This window comes from Fimicolochytrium jonesii, assembly GCF_025526975.1.
Source record: "Fimicolochytrium jonesii strain JEL569 chromosome Unknown EV422scaffold_4, whole genome shotgun sequence".
Taxonomy (NCBI): Eukaryota; Fungi; Chytridiomycota; class Chytridiomycetes; order Spizellomycetales; family Powellomycetaceae; genus Fimicolochytrium; species Fimicolochytrium jonesii.
The window spans coordinates 1,157,635-1,170,548 of NW_026515671.1; the positions used below are offsets into that span (position 1 = coordinate 1,157,635).

At 53.1% G+C, this 12,914-nt stretch overlaps 5 protein-coding genes across 5 annotated transcripts; 3 read left to right on the forward strand and 2 right to left on the reverse strand.

Moving 5' to 3' along the window:
- Window positions 1-1,577: 1,577 nt before the first annotated feature.
- On the forward strand, window positions 1,578-3,301 carry EV422DRAFT_565054 (peptidase S8/S53 domain-containing protein; the record flags this gene model as incomplete). Its single annotated transcript, XM_053072261.1, has 3 exons — window positions 1,578-2,730; window positions 2,808-2,909; window positions 2,973-3,301. The coding sequence occupies 3 exons, from the start codon at window positions 1,578-1,580 to the stop codon at window positions 3,299-3,301; spliced, it is 1,584 nt and encodes a 527-aa protein (XP_052928245.1).
- Window positions 3,302-3,378: 77 nt separating this feature from the next.
- EV422DRAFT_519860 (chloride channel) lies at window positions 3,379-7,271 on the reverse strand. Its single transcript, XM_053069628.1, has 6 exons — window positions 6,337-7,271; window positions 5,884-6,272; window positions 5,725-5,823; window positions 5,355-5,663; window positions 5,151-5,296; window positions 3,379-5,088 (listed from the first exon to the last, which is right to left on the reverse strand). Exons 1-6 carry the CDS (start codon window positions 7,064-7,066, stop codon window positions 3,495-3,497), a joined length of 3,267 nt encoding a protein of 1,088 aa, XP_052928246.1. The 5' UTR covers window positions 7,067-7,271; the 3' UTR covers window positions 3,379-3,494.
- Window positions 7,272-7,441: 170 nt separating this feature from the next.
- On the forward strand, window positions 7,442-8,362 carry EV422DRAFT_573293 (Pre-mRNA-splicing factor Cwf15/Cwc15; the record flags this gene model as incomplete). The annotated part of the gene is made up of 3 exons (XM_053073169.1): window positions 7,442-7,740; window positions 7,840-7,951; window positions 8,032-8,362. Exons 1-3 carry the CDS (start codon window positions 7,488-7,490, stop codon window positions 8,360-8,362), a joined length of 696 nt encoding a protein of 231 aa, XP_052928247.1. The 5' UTR covers window positions 7,442-7,487.
- Window positions 8,363-8,671: 309 nt separating this feature from the next.
- Window positions 8,672-10,885, reverse strand: EV422DRAFT_318034 (uncharacterized protein). The gene is made up of 3 exons (XM_053066247.1): window positions 10,474-10,885; window positions 10,078-10,380; window positions 8,672-10,008 (listed from the first exon to the last, which is right to left on the reverse strand). Exons 1-3 carry the CDS (start codon window positions 10,641-10,643, stop codon window positions 8,982-8,984), a joined length of 1,500 nt encoding a protein of 499 aa, XP_052928248.1. The 5' UTR covers window positions 10,644-10,885; the 3' UTR covers window positions 8,672-8,981.
- An 861-nt stretch (window positions 10,886-11,746) lies between these two features.
- Window positions 11,747-12,901, forward strand: EV422DRAFT_317996 (uncharacterized protein). The gene is made up of 2 exons (XM_053066246.1): window positions 11,747-12,508; window positions 12,597-12,901. Exons 1-2 carry the CDS (start codon window positions 11,873-11,875, stop codon window positions 12,741-12,743), a joined length of 783 nt encoding a protein of 260 aa, XP_052928249.1. The 5' UTR covers window positions 11,747-11,872; the 3' UTR covers window positions 12,744-12,901.
- Window positions 12,902-12,914: the final 13 nt, after the last annotated feature.

Consider the following 12,914-nt stretch of genomic DNA (forward strand, 5'->3'; position numbering starts at 1 on the left):
CGAAACAAGATCAAGCGCACCACGTGCACAGGCCCGTAACCCCAGTTCCCATCACGTTCTGAGCTGTGAATCGGTCAGCGGGCATGTCAAAAAGTACAGATGGGTCTCGATAAACGTTCCCACATATCCTTCTCTTCAATTGGGAAACCATATCTTCGATTGACTGGTTCTCTGGGATATGACTTCCTGCAGTTGGTGTATGCCCATATATGCAAACCCCGAGACGTCGGTGAATGACTACGTTGGGAAGGACTTTCGACCCACGTGTGCCGCCTTGATTTGGGTTAAGGACAGTCTCATCGCAATTTCAAGGGGCATCTCATCCCCACGTGCTGTATATGTACATACATACGCTCAAGGTGACGAAGAAGAAGTGCGTCCCGCAAGTGGAAACATTGATTCGATGGGAGGATAGAGATGAATGAACGAGCTAGGGGGCCCTCCTCACAACTTCGTTCTCTTGCCAGCATAGCGTATTGATATGCTTGAGCCACGTTGCCTTCCATGCAGTCATCCACTTCCACCCCATGCTTCCATGCTTCATGCTTCGAGTCCCCAATCGTGAATTCCGCCTAGGGTTATTCAATAATGCGCCGCGCAGTCGCATCATACACTTTCTTTGTAGGGTTTGAATCACTCTGTTCACGCTGACGGGCCACCACATCCCGCTGACAGTTTTGATAGTCGTTAGCGGCGTGGGAGCAGAATGCACAGCTGAATGTCCCTCTTTTGAGTTGAGTCGCCGACGAAGCCGGTTGGCCGATTGATACGACACAGACGCTCCAGGAGTCCAGGGTACCCCAGACCCTAGCGAACGACGCCGAGCAAAACCTTAAAAGCTTCCGATCGCTTTGCCATGTTGTGTATACATCGGCCCCTTGAACCTGCGCCCCGAACTGGACGGGACAATTGCACCGTAAAACCGCATATTGTAGAATGCACGATATATCGGACCTAAGGAAGAAAAACTACAAAGCGCTCCGTGTGGTGGAGATACTACTGCATCCCTCAATACCACCAATCTTACCTTCCGCTCTTGTTTGGTGACGGTGAGGACTGGCTCATACGTATGAACCTCCTTTGTCGACCTTTCCATTCTGTTGGCCGTCTCTCCTACCCTCGCTCAGACCGTCGCCCATGCCCAGAGTCGCACTTGGCTATCTGTCGTCCGAAAGTCGAAAGCAGAGTGGAAAGTTCGCGAGGTTCCTGATTTCTGACCTCGGGAGGAGGCGGCGGAATGTGGCGGCGGCCCATTTGCAAAACGCGCGCGCATTGAGAAGAGCGTTCAGCCTCACCTGGGAAACAGCCTGGGAAAGGGCCAAGTCGAACCTGGATGGCGTGAGAACAAGGCAGTAATGTGCAGTACACACAAAGCGACGGAGGACAACGGTATCCCTGTATATAGGTAAATAGATCGCTATTCCCTGGAGGTGGGATCCTCTCCTTGTATATACGTGTGATATTCGACTTTCAGGAGGTACCGCCATTGCCGACCAAGCCGTTGCCTATAGCTTGCCATATAGAAGGGGTCTGGAAAGCCTACGATCTGAGTATCAGTTTCCCAGTGCGATTGCGCGATGCTCTTCACCCTACCTCATTCGATAGCGGTGCTACTGCTCCTAGTAGCATCTCCGCAAACCCTCGCGCAGCAGCACCCTGAAGAATTCCGGATTGATCTGGACGCCTTCTCGCCGGTGGAATTACAGAAGCATCATCCCGAAAACTCAGCATGGCTGGGAGGACAGCCTTCGTTTCCTTCGGCAGGCGGTGAATGGGGATCAACCCCTGAGCGGCCCGGTTCGGCCAATGTGAAGGCTGCGACGGACAGCGGTAAAACCGATGAAGTCCTGTCGAAAATCAAAGCAGGCACGGACAGCGTAAGCGACGATCGATATATCGTTGCCATGCTGCAAAACATCACAAAAGAGGACATCGATCGACATGTGCAGTGGGTTAGCAACACGCTCCTCAATGGTGGAATCATTCCACCTGCGCTCGCCAAGAAGTTCTCAGGGATCGCGACAATGTTCAACTCCGATGTGTTCAAAGGCTACACTGCGCATCTCCCACCGGGTATCATTCATTTGATTGACCAAAGCGAGCTGGTCCGATTTGTGGAAAAAGATCAGAAAATAAACCACGCACAGGCGCCCAAATCGAACGGCAGCGAGGATGGATCGAAATTCGTCTCGTCCTCGGGATTTTTCATGAACGTCGATGATTCCTCAGCTGCGGTGCAACAGTACCCTCCATGGGGTCTCGACCGTATCACGCACCGTCAGGCGGGCTTGAAAGGCGTGTACGTGTTTCCTCCAGACGGCGGGCAAGGCGTGGACATCTACATCCTGGATACGGGCATCAACCACAAGCACCCAGACTTCAAAGGCCGAGCGCGGCAAGGCCCGACGTTCTCCTCGAACGGGTTGGAGGATGGCAACGGTCATGGAACGCACGTGGCTGGGATCGCTGCATCTTCGACATGGGGCGTGGCCAAAGCTGCAAACATCATTGGTGTGAAAGTGCTGGACAACGACGGGACGGGATTCGTGTCGCAGGTCGTGCAGGGCCTCGAATGGTCGCTTTTGGCGGTGGGGAATGGCACGCGGCGGGGCGTGATTAATATGAGTCTGGCTGGGGGAGGCAAGTCGCAGGCGCTGGACGAGTTGGTGAGGAAGGGGCGGGAGATGGGTGTTCCGCTTAGTGCGGCGGCGGGGAATGACAATATCAATGGTGAGGATATGGACCTGACTTTCAAGTGCACAACATGAGCGGGCCACTTTACTGACTCATTTCTCTTTCTTCCACAGCGTGCGATTCATCACCATCCTCATCCGGAGCTGTCATGACTGTGGGTGCAAGTGATCAACAGGATAAGCGCGCCGTGTTCTCCAACTTCGGGCCCTGCGTCAGTGAGTACCTCAAATGGCCTTCTGAAGAGTCAAACCTTGGCACTAATCCTTCACTCCTCGCAGACATCTTTGCTCCAGGTACAAACATCACGTCAACATATATCCCTGGTTCGGCAACCGCCACCCTGCAAGGCTCTTCAATGGCCGCACCCCACGTAGCCGGGATTATGGCCATCTTTCTTTCTCTTTACCCGGAAGCCACGGCGGACGACGTGTACACCACAGTGTCGAAGATGGCGACTGCTGGCGCTGTGGCTGATAGCAAGGACTCGACTCCAGCTTTATTGTTCAGTGGCATGAATGCCACGAGGTTCGCTGACCTGTATTATCAGCCTGGCGGGAGCGGATGGATGAACATGGTGTGGCAGACTTTGCAGGATTCGTGGATTTGACATATTGGACGCACGGACTGGGTTCTAGCATTTACAGAGGGGCTGATGAAGGCCAATATACCTTATCTGAGAGACATTCAAACTTGTATATGTATTCCAAAATTCACATACCCATCATTAGCATCCCTACTCTGACACGTGCCCTACGCACCAGTGTCACCTACAGACTTACGCCGCAACATAGACGAGATATTTACATAGAGGGCGGAGTATACGCCGAATTTTCACCCCGGATGTAGGCAACAATGCCCTTCTTGTGAATGAGGCCAACAAGCTTCCCATCGCACACAACGCAAAGCGTCTTAACTCCAAGCTTCACAAAGAGTTCATACACGAGATCGAGGGATGCGGTGTGTGGGACAGATAAGGGCGACGGGTCCATCCATCGTGTCAAGTCCTGGACGTTGTCGGATGCGTCGCGGCTTTCGCTTGGCTCGGAGATTGAGAATGAGTGAGGAGTAACTTGTGGGAATGAAGTGGATGGCATTCCGGGGGAGGGCGGCTGGAAGAGCAGAGGCAATGACATCGATGAAGCAGGCGTCGCCATCGGCATCGCTGTGGTGCCCGGAACCGAGCCAGTCAAACCGGACCTCAACGGGCTGGGACTGGATGTTCGCCCGCCACCTTGCACAGCGAGCTGCTCGGACCGTCCGCGAAACAGATCAGGAGTGTTCGACCGTGATATGCCCGCGGGTCCAAGTTCGGTAGCTGCCGGAGAAGCGACGATAGGCATGCGTTCGATACTTCTTTCCGACCCTCGTGCTGGTGAATGCCACCCGGCGCGCGGTATCCGGGATCCACCTGCGGGGCTGCGGCCTCTGACGGAGGTAAGCAAGAAGCTTTCGACGTCAATACGGCGATCACTGGATACTTCACTGACGCTGGGGACACGTCCTGGTCGATGGAAGATGATAGGGGGGCTTGGCCGTCTCGTGCCGTGTTCGGTTTCCAAGGATTCGGTGACAAGGCCCAAAGCATGCATCAATTCCGGAGCGGCGATATAGCCTACAAGAACGTCTGAATGGTCGACAATGGGAAAGCCAGTGTCCTCGTATACACCATTGGGGTGCACGGCAGGCGGCGCTCCGTGCGGTGTCGAAGAGGTCGGGAGGATAGGGCCCAGGTTGGTCATGCTGACACTCCCAACCAAGCCCAGCAGTTCTTCGATGGTATATTGCACATCTGAGCGAATCACTTTGCGGCTCTTGACCCCACGCTCCATGACATCCATGGCTGTGAGCATCCTTCCCGGATCTGAGCGAATCGGCCTCTTGGAGTCGAGGTACGGGTAACCTCCGGCGATGATAGATTTTTCGAAAAGCGCTTGGGGAGATAGAGCATCCCCTACCCACTTGGCCAACATGATGGCGAGCATAGACGGGAGTAAGGAGGACACAGAGCCTGTGAGTTCGAGGATAATGACTGCTAAAGAGATCGTCATCCGCGTCACTCCTCCGACAGCTGCCGCCGCTCCGACAACGGCGTATAAACCAGGAACGACCGCAGTTGGCAAGGCTCCGTCGTAGTGTTCCGGGTACGTTGCAACCGTCCACTGCACAACAGTGCCCACCATCCGTCCGACCAGCGCACCGGCGCACATGGAAGGGACAAAAATGCCCGCTGGCACTTTAATGCCAAAGGCAAGGATTGTGAGAACGAACTTGATGAGCAGAGCAAGCGCCAGCATTCCCAGGTGGGACGCAAGCGGTAATGGATGACAAATGATGTCCTTTGAGGATTCTGTACATTGGGAGAAAAGCTGACCGAGCAGATCATTGTTTCCCAGGCTACACATGCAATATGAGATAAGTGGTCAGGCTTGCGCAAGAAGTAAGACTTGCATATTTACCTGGTAAGCTCCCATGGATACGCAACTGTGGAAGTGATCAATGCGATAAGAAACACTTCGGCAAGAGGCCAGCTACCCAGGCAGGTTCGACTTCGGACTCGTGACCAGAAGCTCGTCAACTTGATGAACGCTGCTCCATACAGCCCCTGCGGATAAGGTGAGCAGATTGTGCGGGGTCCGGACTACCAAATCACGAACACTTACCCCAAGTATCCCCACAGCCGCGAAAGGAACTAGTTCCCAGAAAGACCATACACCTCGCGATTCCAGGTTTTCCCAATGAACTTGGAAACGAACGACCCGGCCGCCACCAATGGGATTGATGATACGGACAGTGACGGCGGCAACTAACGCACAGAAGAAGCTCCTCCACATAGTTTTCATAGGGAAGTAGTAAGATACTTCTTCTAGTGCGAACAGTACTCCACCAAGAGGAGCTCCGAAGGCGACGGCAACACCTGCAGCGGATGATGCAGACAGGATCTCTCGTCGCTTGCCTTCGTTCTTGGCATACTGGAGAGGATGCCAGGTGAGTACGTTATTCAATGAAGCAACCATATTTGCGCTTTCCCACCTTATTGAACAACCGGGACAATACATTCCCGACGCAGCAGCTAATGTGTACGAGCGGTCCTTGCGAACCAACCACCAGTCCAGAAGCAGTGGATAGAATCTATACAATCTCGGGTTAGCGCGCCAATTCGAGGAAACCAATGCGCTTGCCTGTCCTTACCAGTCCAACCACTTTGACAACCAATGTCCGGGCGCCAAGAAAACCGGTAATAACGAAGCCACCCAAAATGGTTTTGACCTCCGGTATCCCACTGCCTGCCGCATGGAACTTGGGCTTCTTGCCCGCCTTTAAACCCTCTTCCCGGCTCTTGCTCCGCCGTAGTCCTCTTTGTTCGCGCGCATTCGTTACCCAGCTCGGCTCCGTCACTGTACGATTCGCTTGGGCGCTAGACGCCGTGGAAGCTCTAGACTGCTTGGTCACCACCGCTGACAATAGCGCTAGTACTACCCCAGAGATGACGTAAATTGCGTACTGCGTGTACTGCTCCGCTCGCGATGGCATGTGTGACGCAACGGGATCGGACCAGTATGACCATTCTGGGCATTCCTCTGAAAGACATCGAAAGATGAGCATAGAACAATGATGGGGCTTGACCAAGATCATCCAACCAACCTGAGCTGCAGCAATGTTCCCGGCGAAGCCATATGCTTCTGCCACAAAACCCTGTCCGCCAATCCGATATATGGGTGTAGCTCACTTCGATGAGTGACGCTATACATCCGCAGGTTACTCCAATCAATGCCAAGAGTATCCATGCAATAGACCCGTCAAGCTTCTCGGTTAGCCACCCCCTCATTCCCGGTGTGCGACGCATAGTGCGAAGTCGCACTCGTTCCTTTATTGTATCATGAATCCAGTCGATAGTGGTGAAGTCCTGATACCACACCCTCATGCCCGTCCCCGTTGCCGCCGTCTCGTCATCTTCATCATAGGTCTCGCTTTTCCGTTTGCTGAATATCAGTGACTTACGCCACGAGCCTGCTGGTACCGGTGAGAACGTCCCATGCGAAGTTCGTGAGGACGTGCCTTTTAAAGCGAGGTCGGGAAGCGTCAATGCGCGAGGCCCTTGTGTTCTCCTCGCTCCATGAGCACTTCGAGGAAGTATGCGAGGCTGGCTCCGCTCATGACTTGATAGCAGCGGGGTGCCCTCTTGGTCCATGGAGAAGTACAGTTCTTCCACGGGGGCCGAGGTGGAATATGGCTCACTGGACGAAAAGGACGGACGGTGGTTTTTCCAAGACGTCGGATCACCTGGTAGACTAGCTGCTACCTCCCTATCGGCTTGACCCGCCCAAGAGACGTTCATAGCTCTGCGAGCCGTCGGTTGGTTCTCAGGCTCCATTTCGTGGGAAACGACAACCTCTCGAGAGAAACGCTCCGTTTGGACACCCTATTTCGCGACACGAAAGGAAGCAGGCGTGCACAATGACTTTAAGGTGCCATACCAGGGTACGGCGGCACACCGGGTTCTTGTCGATATTCGAAGTTCTGTGAACAAACGGTGTAAGGTTTGCAAGCCTAATGCGGCAGTGAAGTCTTCATACCGTTCGAGAAAGGTCAGCGAGCCGGACACGTTACGTGTTCGTGACCCTTCTAAGTTTCCAGCCACGGGGACTCGACATTTTGTTTAGACATACCGCATTTTCTAATCTTCAGCCAGAGTTTAAAGCATTGACTGAACACCCTCTGATAGGCCCAGCTTCTTGCTTGCCCAGCTCTTCCATTTCTTTTCCAAAAGTCCATTTTGAACGTCGATCTACAATATGACTACAGCTGCAAGACCCACTTGGCATCCCGCCGTTGGCGGACTGCAGCTCCGTGACACCAACGCTGCACCTGTCCACTTGGTCAGCGCCAGGGATTTGGCCACACAAACCAAGCTGAAGCTGCGTCAACCCGGCCAAAATGCTCCCGAGGACCTGAACTCCCTTGACGAGATTCGTATGAAGGAGAGATTGGAAGAGAAGGAGCGTGAGCATTTTGAAAAGGCCAGAAGGGGAGAGAAGCGGAAAGAGAGTAGGTTGCGTTTTGGATTCCCAAGCCGCCCGTCTTCGACGTTTTCTTAGAGCATTGGAGAATCTGATAACCTCGTTTACTTTCCCTTCTTCACTCCAGTATCAGCCGGGATCGAGGAAGATGAAAGCTCAAAGCGACAGAGGACAAAAATAGAACCAAATATAGATGCAGACGACTCGGAGGACGATGACGAGGCATCGGAAAGTGATAGGTAAGAAGGTTCAAGGAACCTCCCGCGTCTCTCACACTTTCTCGGCTGCCAGCTCACGATTACTCTCTCTCTATATATAGTGACTCCAGCGACGACGATGATGATGACGATGAAGCTGAGCTTCTACGCGAGCTGGAAAAGATCCGGAGGGAGCGAGCAGAGGAGAAGGAACGTCAGGAGAGGGCAAAGATGGAAGAAGATGAAAAGCAACGAGAGGAAGAGGCATTGACGGGGAACCCTCTACTTGAAAGCCAGGCGTCGAAAGATTTCTCCGTGAAGAGGCGCTGGGACGACGACGTGGTATTCAAGAACCAGGCGCGGGGTGTGGAGGACAACCCGAAGAAGAGGTTCATTAATGATGTGCTACGGAGCGATTTTCATCGCAAGTTTATGAGCAAATACGTCAAATAGAGAGCAAGGACTACCCGACCGCACCTGTCGCTTGTCATACTGCCTAATCTACTCCTCCATACATTCCATGGGCGTATTCTTACGCTCTCTATGAAAACAGACTGCAGGTATCCAGAACATTTCGCAGGAACTTAATGGTATTACAGGAAGATATGGTGTACAAATCCTTTTGACTACAAATGTCCATTATTTCCGAAAGTTCACAAACTCAGCGAGACATCAGAATGAAGTGAGAAGGAAGAACAGAGGAAGAAGAGAAGGATTATAGAAGTATTATACATGTAACTGTAAAAAGGGGAACATAAACCGAAAAACAAATTATGTGCAATACAACGTAGAGGAGGCAGACAGCAACGGCAAGCGAGGATGAGTATAGAATGCTCGTGAATCCATTGTCTCTCCGACCTCCAGTCCAGAAAGTATGGTCCCGGCTGTCAAAACACGAGTGTCAAACAAGCCTTATGAGAACCATGGCGCGTGATAAATATCCAATTTGAGGAACAGAGGCAAGGAAGGAGTTTGGCTGGAATGTCGGCGAATGAACGATGGTGCTTTGGAACGGGTGGTTTGTGAAGTTCGTGATGATGTATGTAGTATGGAAGGGGCGTGCCGATTGTCGCTACACGAGCTGCACGTTTGCTTCGGATGCGGGAGCCGTGCAATGTTGCGGGTCGAATGCTACAGAAAGAGGATACGTCGGTACGCGAGGCCAGGTTCCAATTATGGTGGCGTGCGGGCGTTGCGGGTGATATGAGTGTTGAGGGGCTGCCGGAGCAGTTTGAAAAGGGTTCGGACAGCTCCCTCGGCGTCCCAGCGGTGGCTGCTCGCTCTCTTGGCTCCGGTCTTCCTCAGATATTTGGTGAGCAACGGAGCCCATGAATCGCGGCAGCGTCGCTGAGAAGTATTTTCCTGCCGTTCCTGAAGTTTCCATGTCCCCGACTGAGCCTCGATGATATCTGGGGGGCTTGTGGAGAACAGATGGGTCCCGTGCCTGTGCCCGCTCTGTGAATGCGACCGGGAACGCGTGGCCACGAGCGGGCTCCCATGAAGATGGCTCCGATAATCTGTGGGCGTTTTTGCTCGTCGGGTCGTCTGGACTGTAGGTGCTGGTAGAACTGTTTCGGGTGCGAGTGCCAGTTTTGAGAAGGTCTGGTGCAATCGAATCGACGTCACTCGCTAGGGATTGTTCGATGTCGCAAGACGAGTCACTGAACCATGTAGCATCATCTTCGTCGCCATTTGACTGCGGTTTCCCTGGGTGTACTTGTGTTCCGATTGGAGGAGGGCAGAGTCGGCAATGGGACTCGCTGAGGAGCTTCTCGAAGTCATTCTTGATGTCGGCATCCAGCTGTCTGATGCTGTCTCGAGGCAGGAACGTGTATCTATCATCATAACCGTAATGCTGGCGAGGTCCCGAGATGCCTTGATAGCTCCCTCTCAGTAATGCTTCGCGACTATAATTTCCTGTATTCGCGATGCATATCTGTTCCAAGGCTTCTGAAAGAGCATCCATTTCCTTTGCGTTCTTGGCATAGCTCACGACAAGGTTGGTCTCCTGGCGGAGCGTGATCCAGCATTTCGACGCCGCCATGCCACTCTCGTAGAAAACGTACGCGTACTTGCCGTGGAACTGCATGCTAAGAAATCTGCGAACAGGGAGATGAAGACAAGTCAGATATCAAACGCCAAGGGTGATGTAGTCAAGTAGTACTCACCCTGGGAACGCACGGAACACCTTGCACATCTCATCCTTCGAATAGTTGGTTGGCAAATGCGTCACATGAATCGCCTTGGACGGTGCAGTTTCTTCTTCAGGTTGTGGATATGGGACTCGATAGTTCTTCTGCGCTGGCTCCAACGTGATGATGCCAACAGGAACGCGTCTCATCAGCGCCTCTCGAGCAAAATCCGTGGAAGCGAAGCGGACAAAGCAGTAGTGATCGTAGAACGCAAACATTTCAAAACCAGCGTATGTGCGGAAGTGCAGATACAGTTGACCTCGATCTGTGACGCCCGGGCTGTGGGAGCAACATGAGCGAGAGAGGCATGCACGCAGAGAGGTCAGCATCGACCAAAAAGTTGTATATGTAGCTGTAATCCGTTCTGCTTACCGGTACGCTATGTGCAAAGTGTTGATCCCTGGGGCCACAATTTGAGCCGTTCCAGCAGTCATCTTCGTCGGCCAAGATATCGCCCTCGGACGGGTGGTCGGAAATGTGGTCAAAGGCCCTATCGACAGCGAGAAAGCACTAGGCTGGGCCGCCACCCCGTACGAAGACATAGGTTGACGCGTAGGCCGTGCCGATGAAGTATGTAAATGAAGGCGGCTGTGCAGAGTTCGCAATAGGAACAATGGTTTGGGGTTGGGAAGTGTGTTACGGTGTGAGGTTCAGGGGCGGGGAAGGCAGTGGTCTAGAAATGACCAGAGTGACTCGTCGAAGCAGGGAAATCGGGGATCTTTGTCGTATCTGTTGGGTACACTGAAGCAACTGATAGCCCCCAGAGGTCCAGGCCTATAGATCCAGATGCCTTGAGCGCAAGGCTGAAGTCTGGGTTCCCAAGAGCGTAGAGGCGAAACGGGGTTCCCAAGAGGGAGCGAAGCTGTATACTATTCCACGAGCAAATAGCGAAGTGGGCCCAGTGAGACCCGGCCGACCAAGGGGGTTCAACGCAGAGTAACACTCACTGCCGAACAAAAATGGAATGTGCTCGGTGGTCAGTAAAGTGATGGAAGATGCTCCAAGATGGGAAGACCCTTGCTGGGGGTTATGTCACAATTGGTGACATACAACTCGCGCGAAGGACCCCTTCGGACACAATCGTCAAGATCAAGCTCACCTTACGAACGGGACTTCTCCTGGTCCACAGACGTCTCTTTGGAATGGGTAAACCGTAAATGGTTCGGTAAACCCTCAATCGATGGGGTGGTGCGCACAACAGGGATGGTTTTCCGGTGTGCAGCATATACCGCGGCGGGACAGCCAGATGACATACATTCAAGTAAGTGGAAATCGGCACTTGTCGGTTGTCGTACTCCTAAACGGATTGAGACGGCGTGCGAGCGAGGGGTTTCCCACACAGCATCTATCTATTCAAGCACGCTCTGAACTAGTGATTCAACAGGGCTTTCACATTATTCAAGCGGAATCACCGAGATCCCCTTTAACCCCTGCATTCGCCAAGTGAGTTGATATCTCACACCATAGGCTGTCATTAGCACGAGCCAAAGAAGGTTGGAGACTCCGACGTCGGACATGTTCGATTGTTCCTGCGGATTCATCTCCAAATCATGGCTTAGCGGGCGGTGAAACAAGCGCAAGTCAACCCTATCGCCGCGACGCTGATAAGCATCCGAAACTTGAAAGGCGCAATCAGCCATGTCCGGGACGATGAGTCACGATCGGGCGATTTTGTGTCGATGGCGAAGTTTGAGAGGTGTTCGCAATGGCTTCGGATGATTCGGAAGGCAGGAGGCAGGCATTCGACATATAGCGCACGGCGGCGAGACCAATGGCGCCCCAGAAAGTGGTGCTCTCCTTCACCGGCGGCAAGGACTCGACTCTTGTGTTGCACATCCTGTCCAAAAGCCCCGAACTATACAACGTCGCGCTTCTCTGCACGTTCGTTCCAGCGAAAGCGAAGCCTTTCCTGAGCCACAAGTTAGAACTGATCCAGGCCATTGCCAAGGCAGTTGGAGTCCCTCATAGGGTTTTGGTTATCGACCCCGGACAACCTGCAGAGAGCAGCGAAAACTCAGATGCAGCAAATCAGAGCTGCGCAACCGCGACGGGACGAAACGATTTCCTCTCGTGTTATGTGGCACAGATGCAATTGTTGAAATCGGAAGGCATCGAGGCGTTCGCAAACGGGGACATTGAGGACGTGTGCTCGGACTTCATGGGGAAAGCGGCGCGGGCAGCTGGGCTTCCTCTCGTTAGGCCCCTATGGGAGGTACCTCGGCCAAAACTGTTGGCACAACTATATGACGAGTTCGCCCTCAAGTTCATCGTTACCTGCGTGAACTCAACGGCCATCCCACGAGAGGTGGCAGCTCTGATGCTGGGAAGGGTGCTGACGAAGGAACTCCTTGCGCATTGCCTGTCACAGCCTGGGTGTGAGTCGGTGGATCAATGCGGGGAAAACGGGGTAAGTCGAAAGTTGTCTATCCTGACGTCGATGGACCCAGCACATGGGCATCTTGCTGAGTCGTCGTTCTTCCGGGTGTCTCTCTTAGGAATTCCATACCATGGTGCTCGACGGGCCTTTGTATCAGCAGCGAATCAACATTCCCCGCGGGAAAATAACTGAGAGCGAGGGTGGACTATATCTATTTTGGGATTTCAGCGACTTTTCTTTGAAGACCAAGGACGGACGTTCATAGATCAACACGGCGGTATCTAGTGGTGGGAAGCGAGAGGTGGACTACAACAAACACGGTGATAGATGTTAGACTAGGGTGGCATCGCGATTTTGGTGCAGTGTCAGAATGATGAGAATGCATAAAGATGCCGCTCATATGGGAGTACGTGGTAGGTGACGCATATGGGGCGCA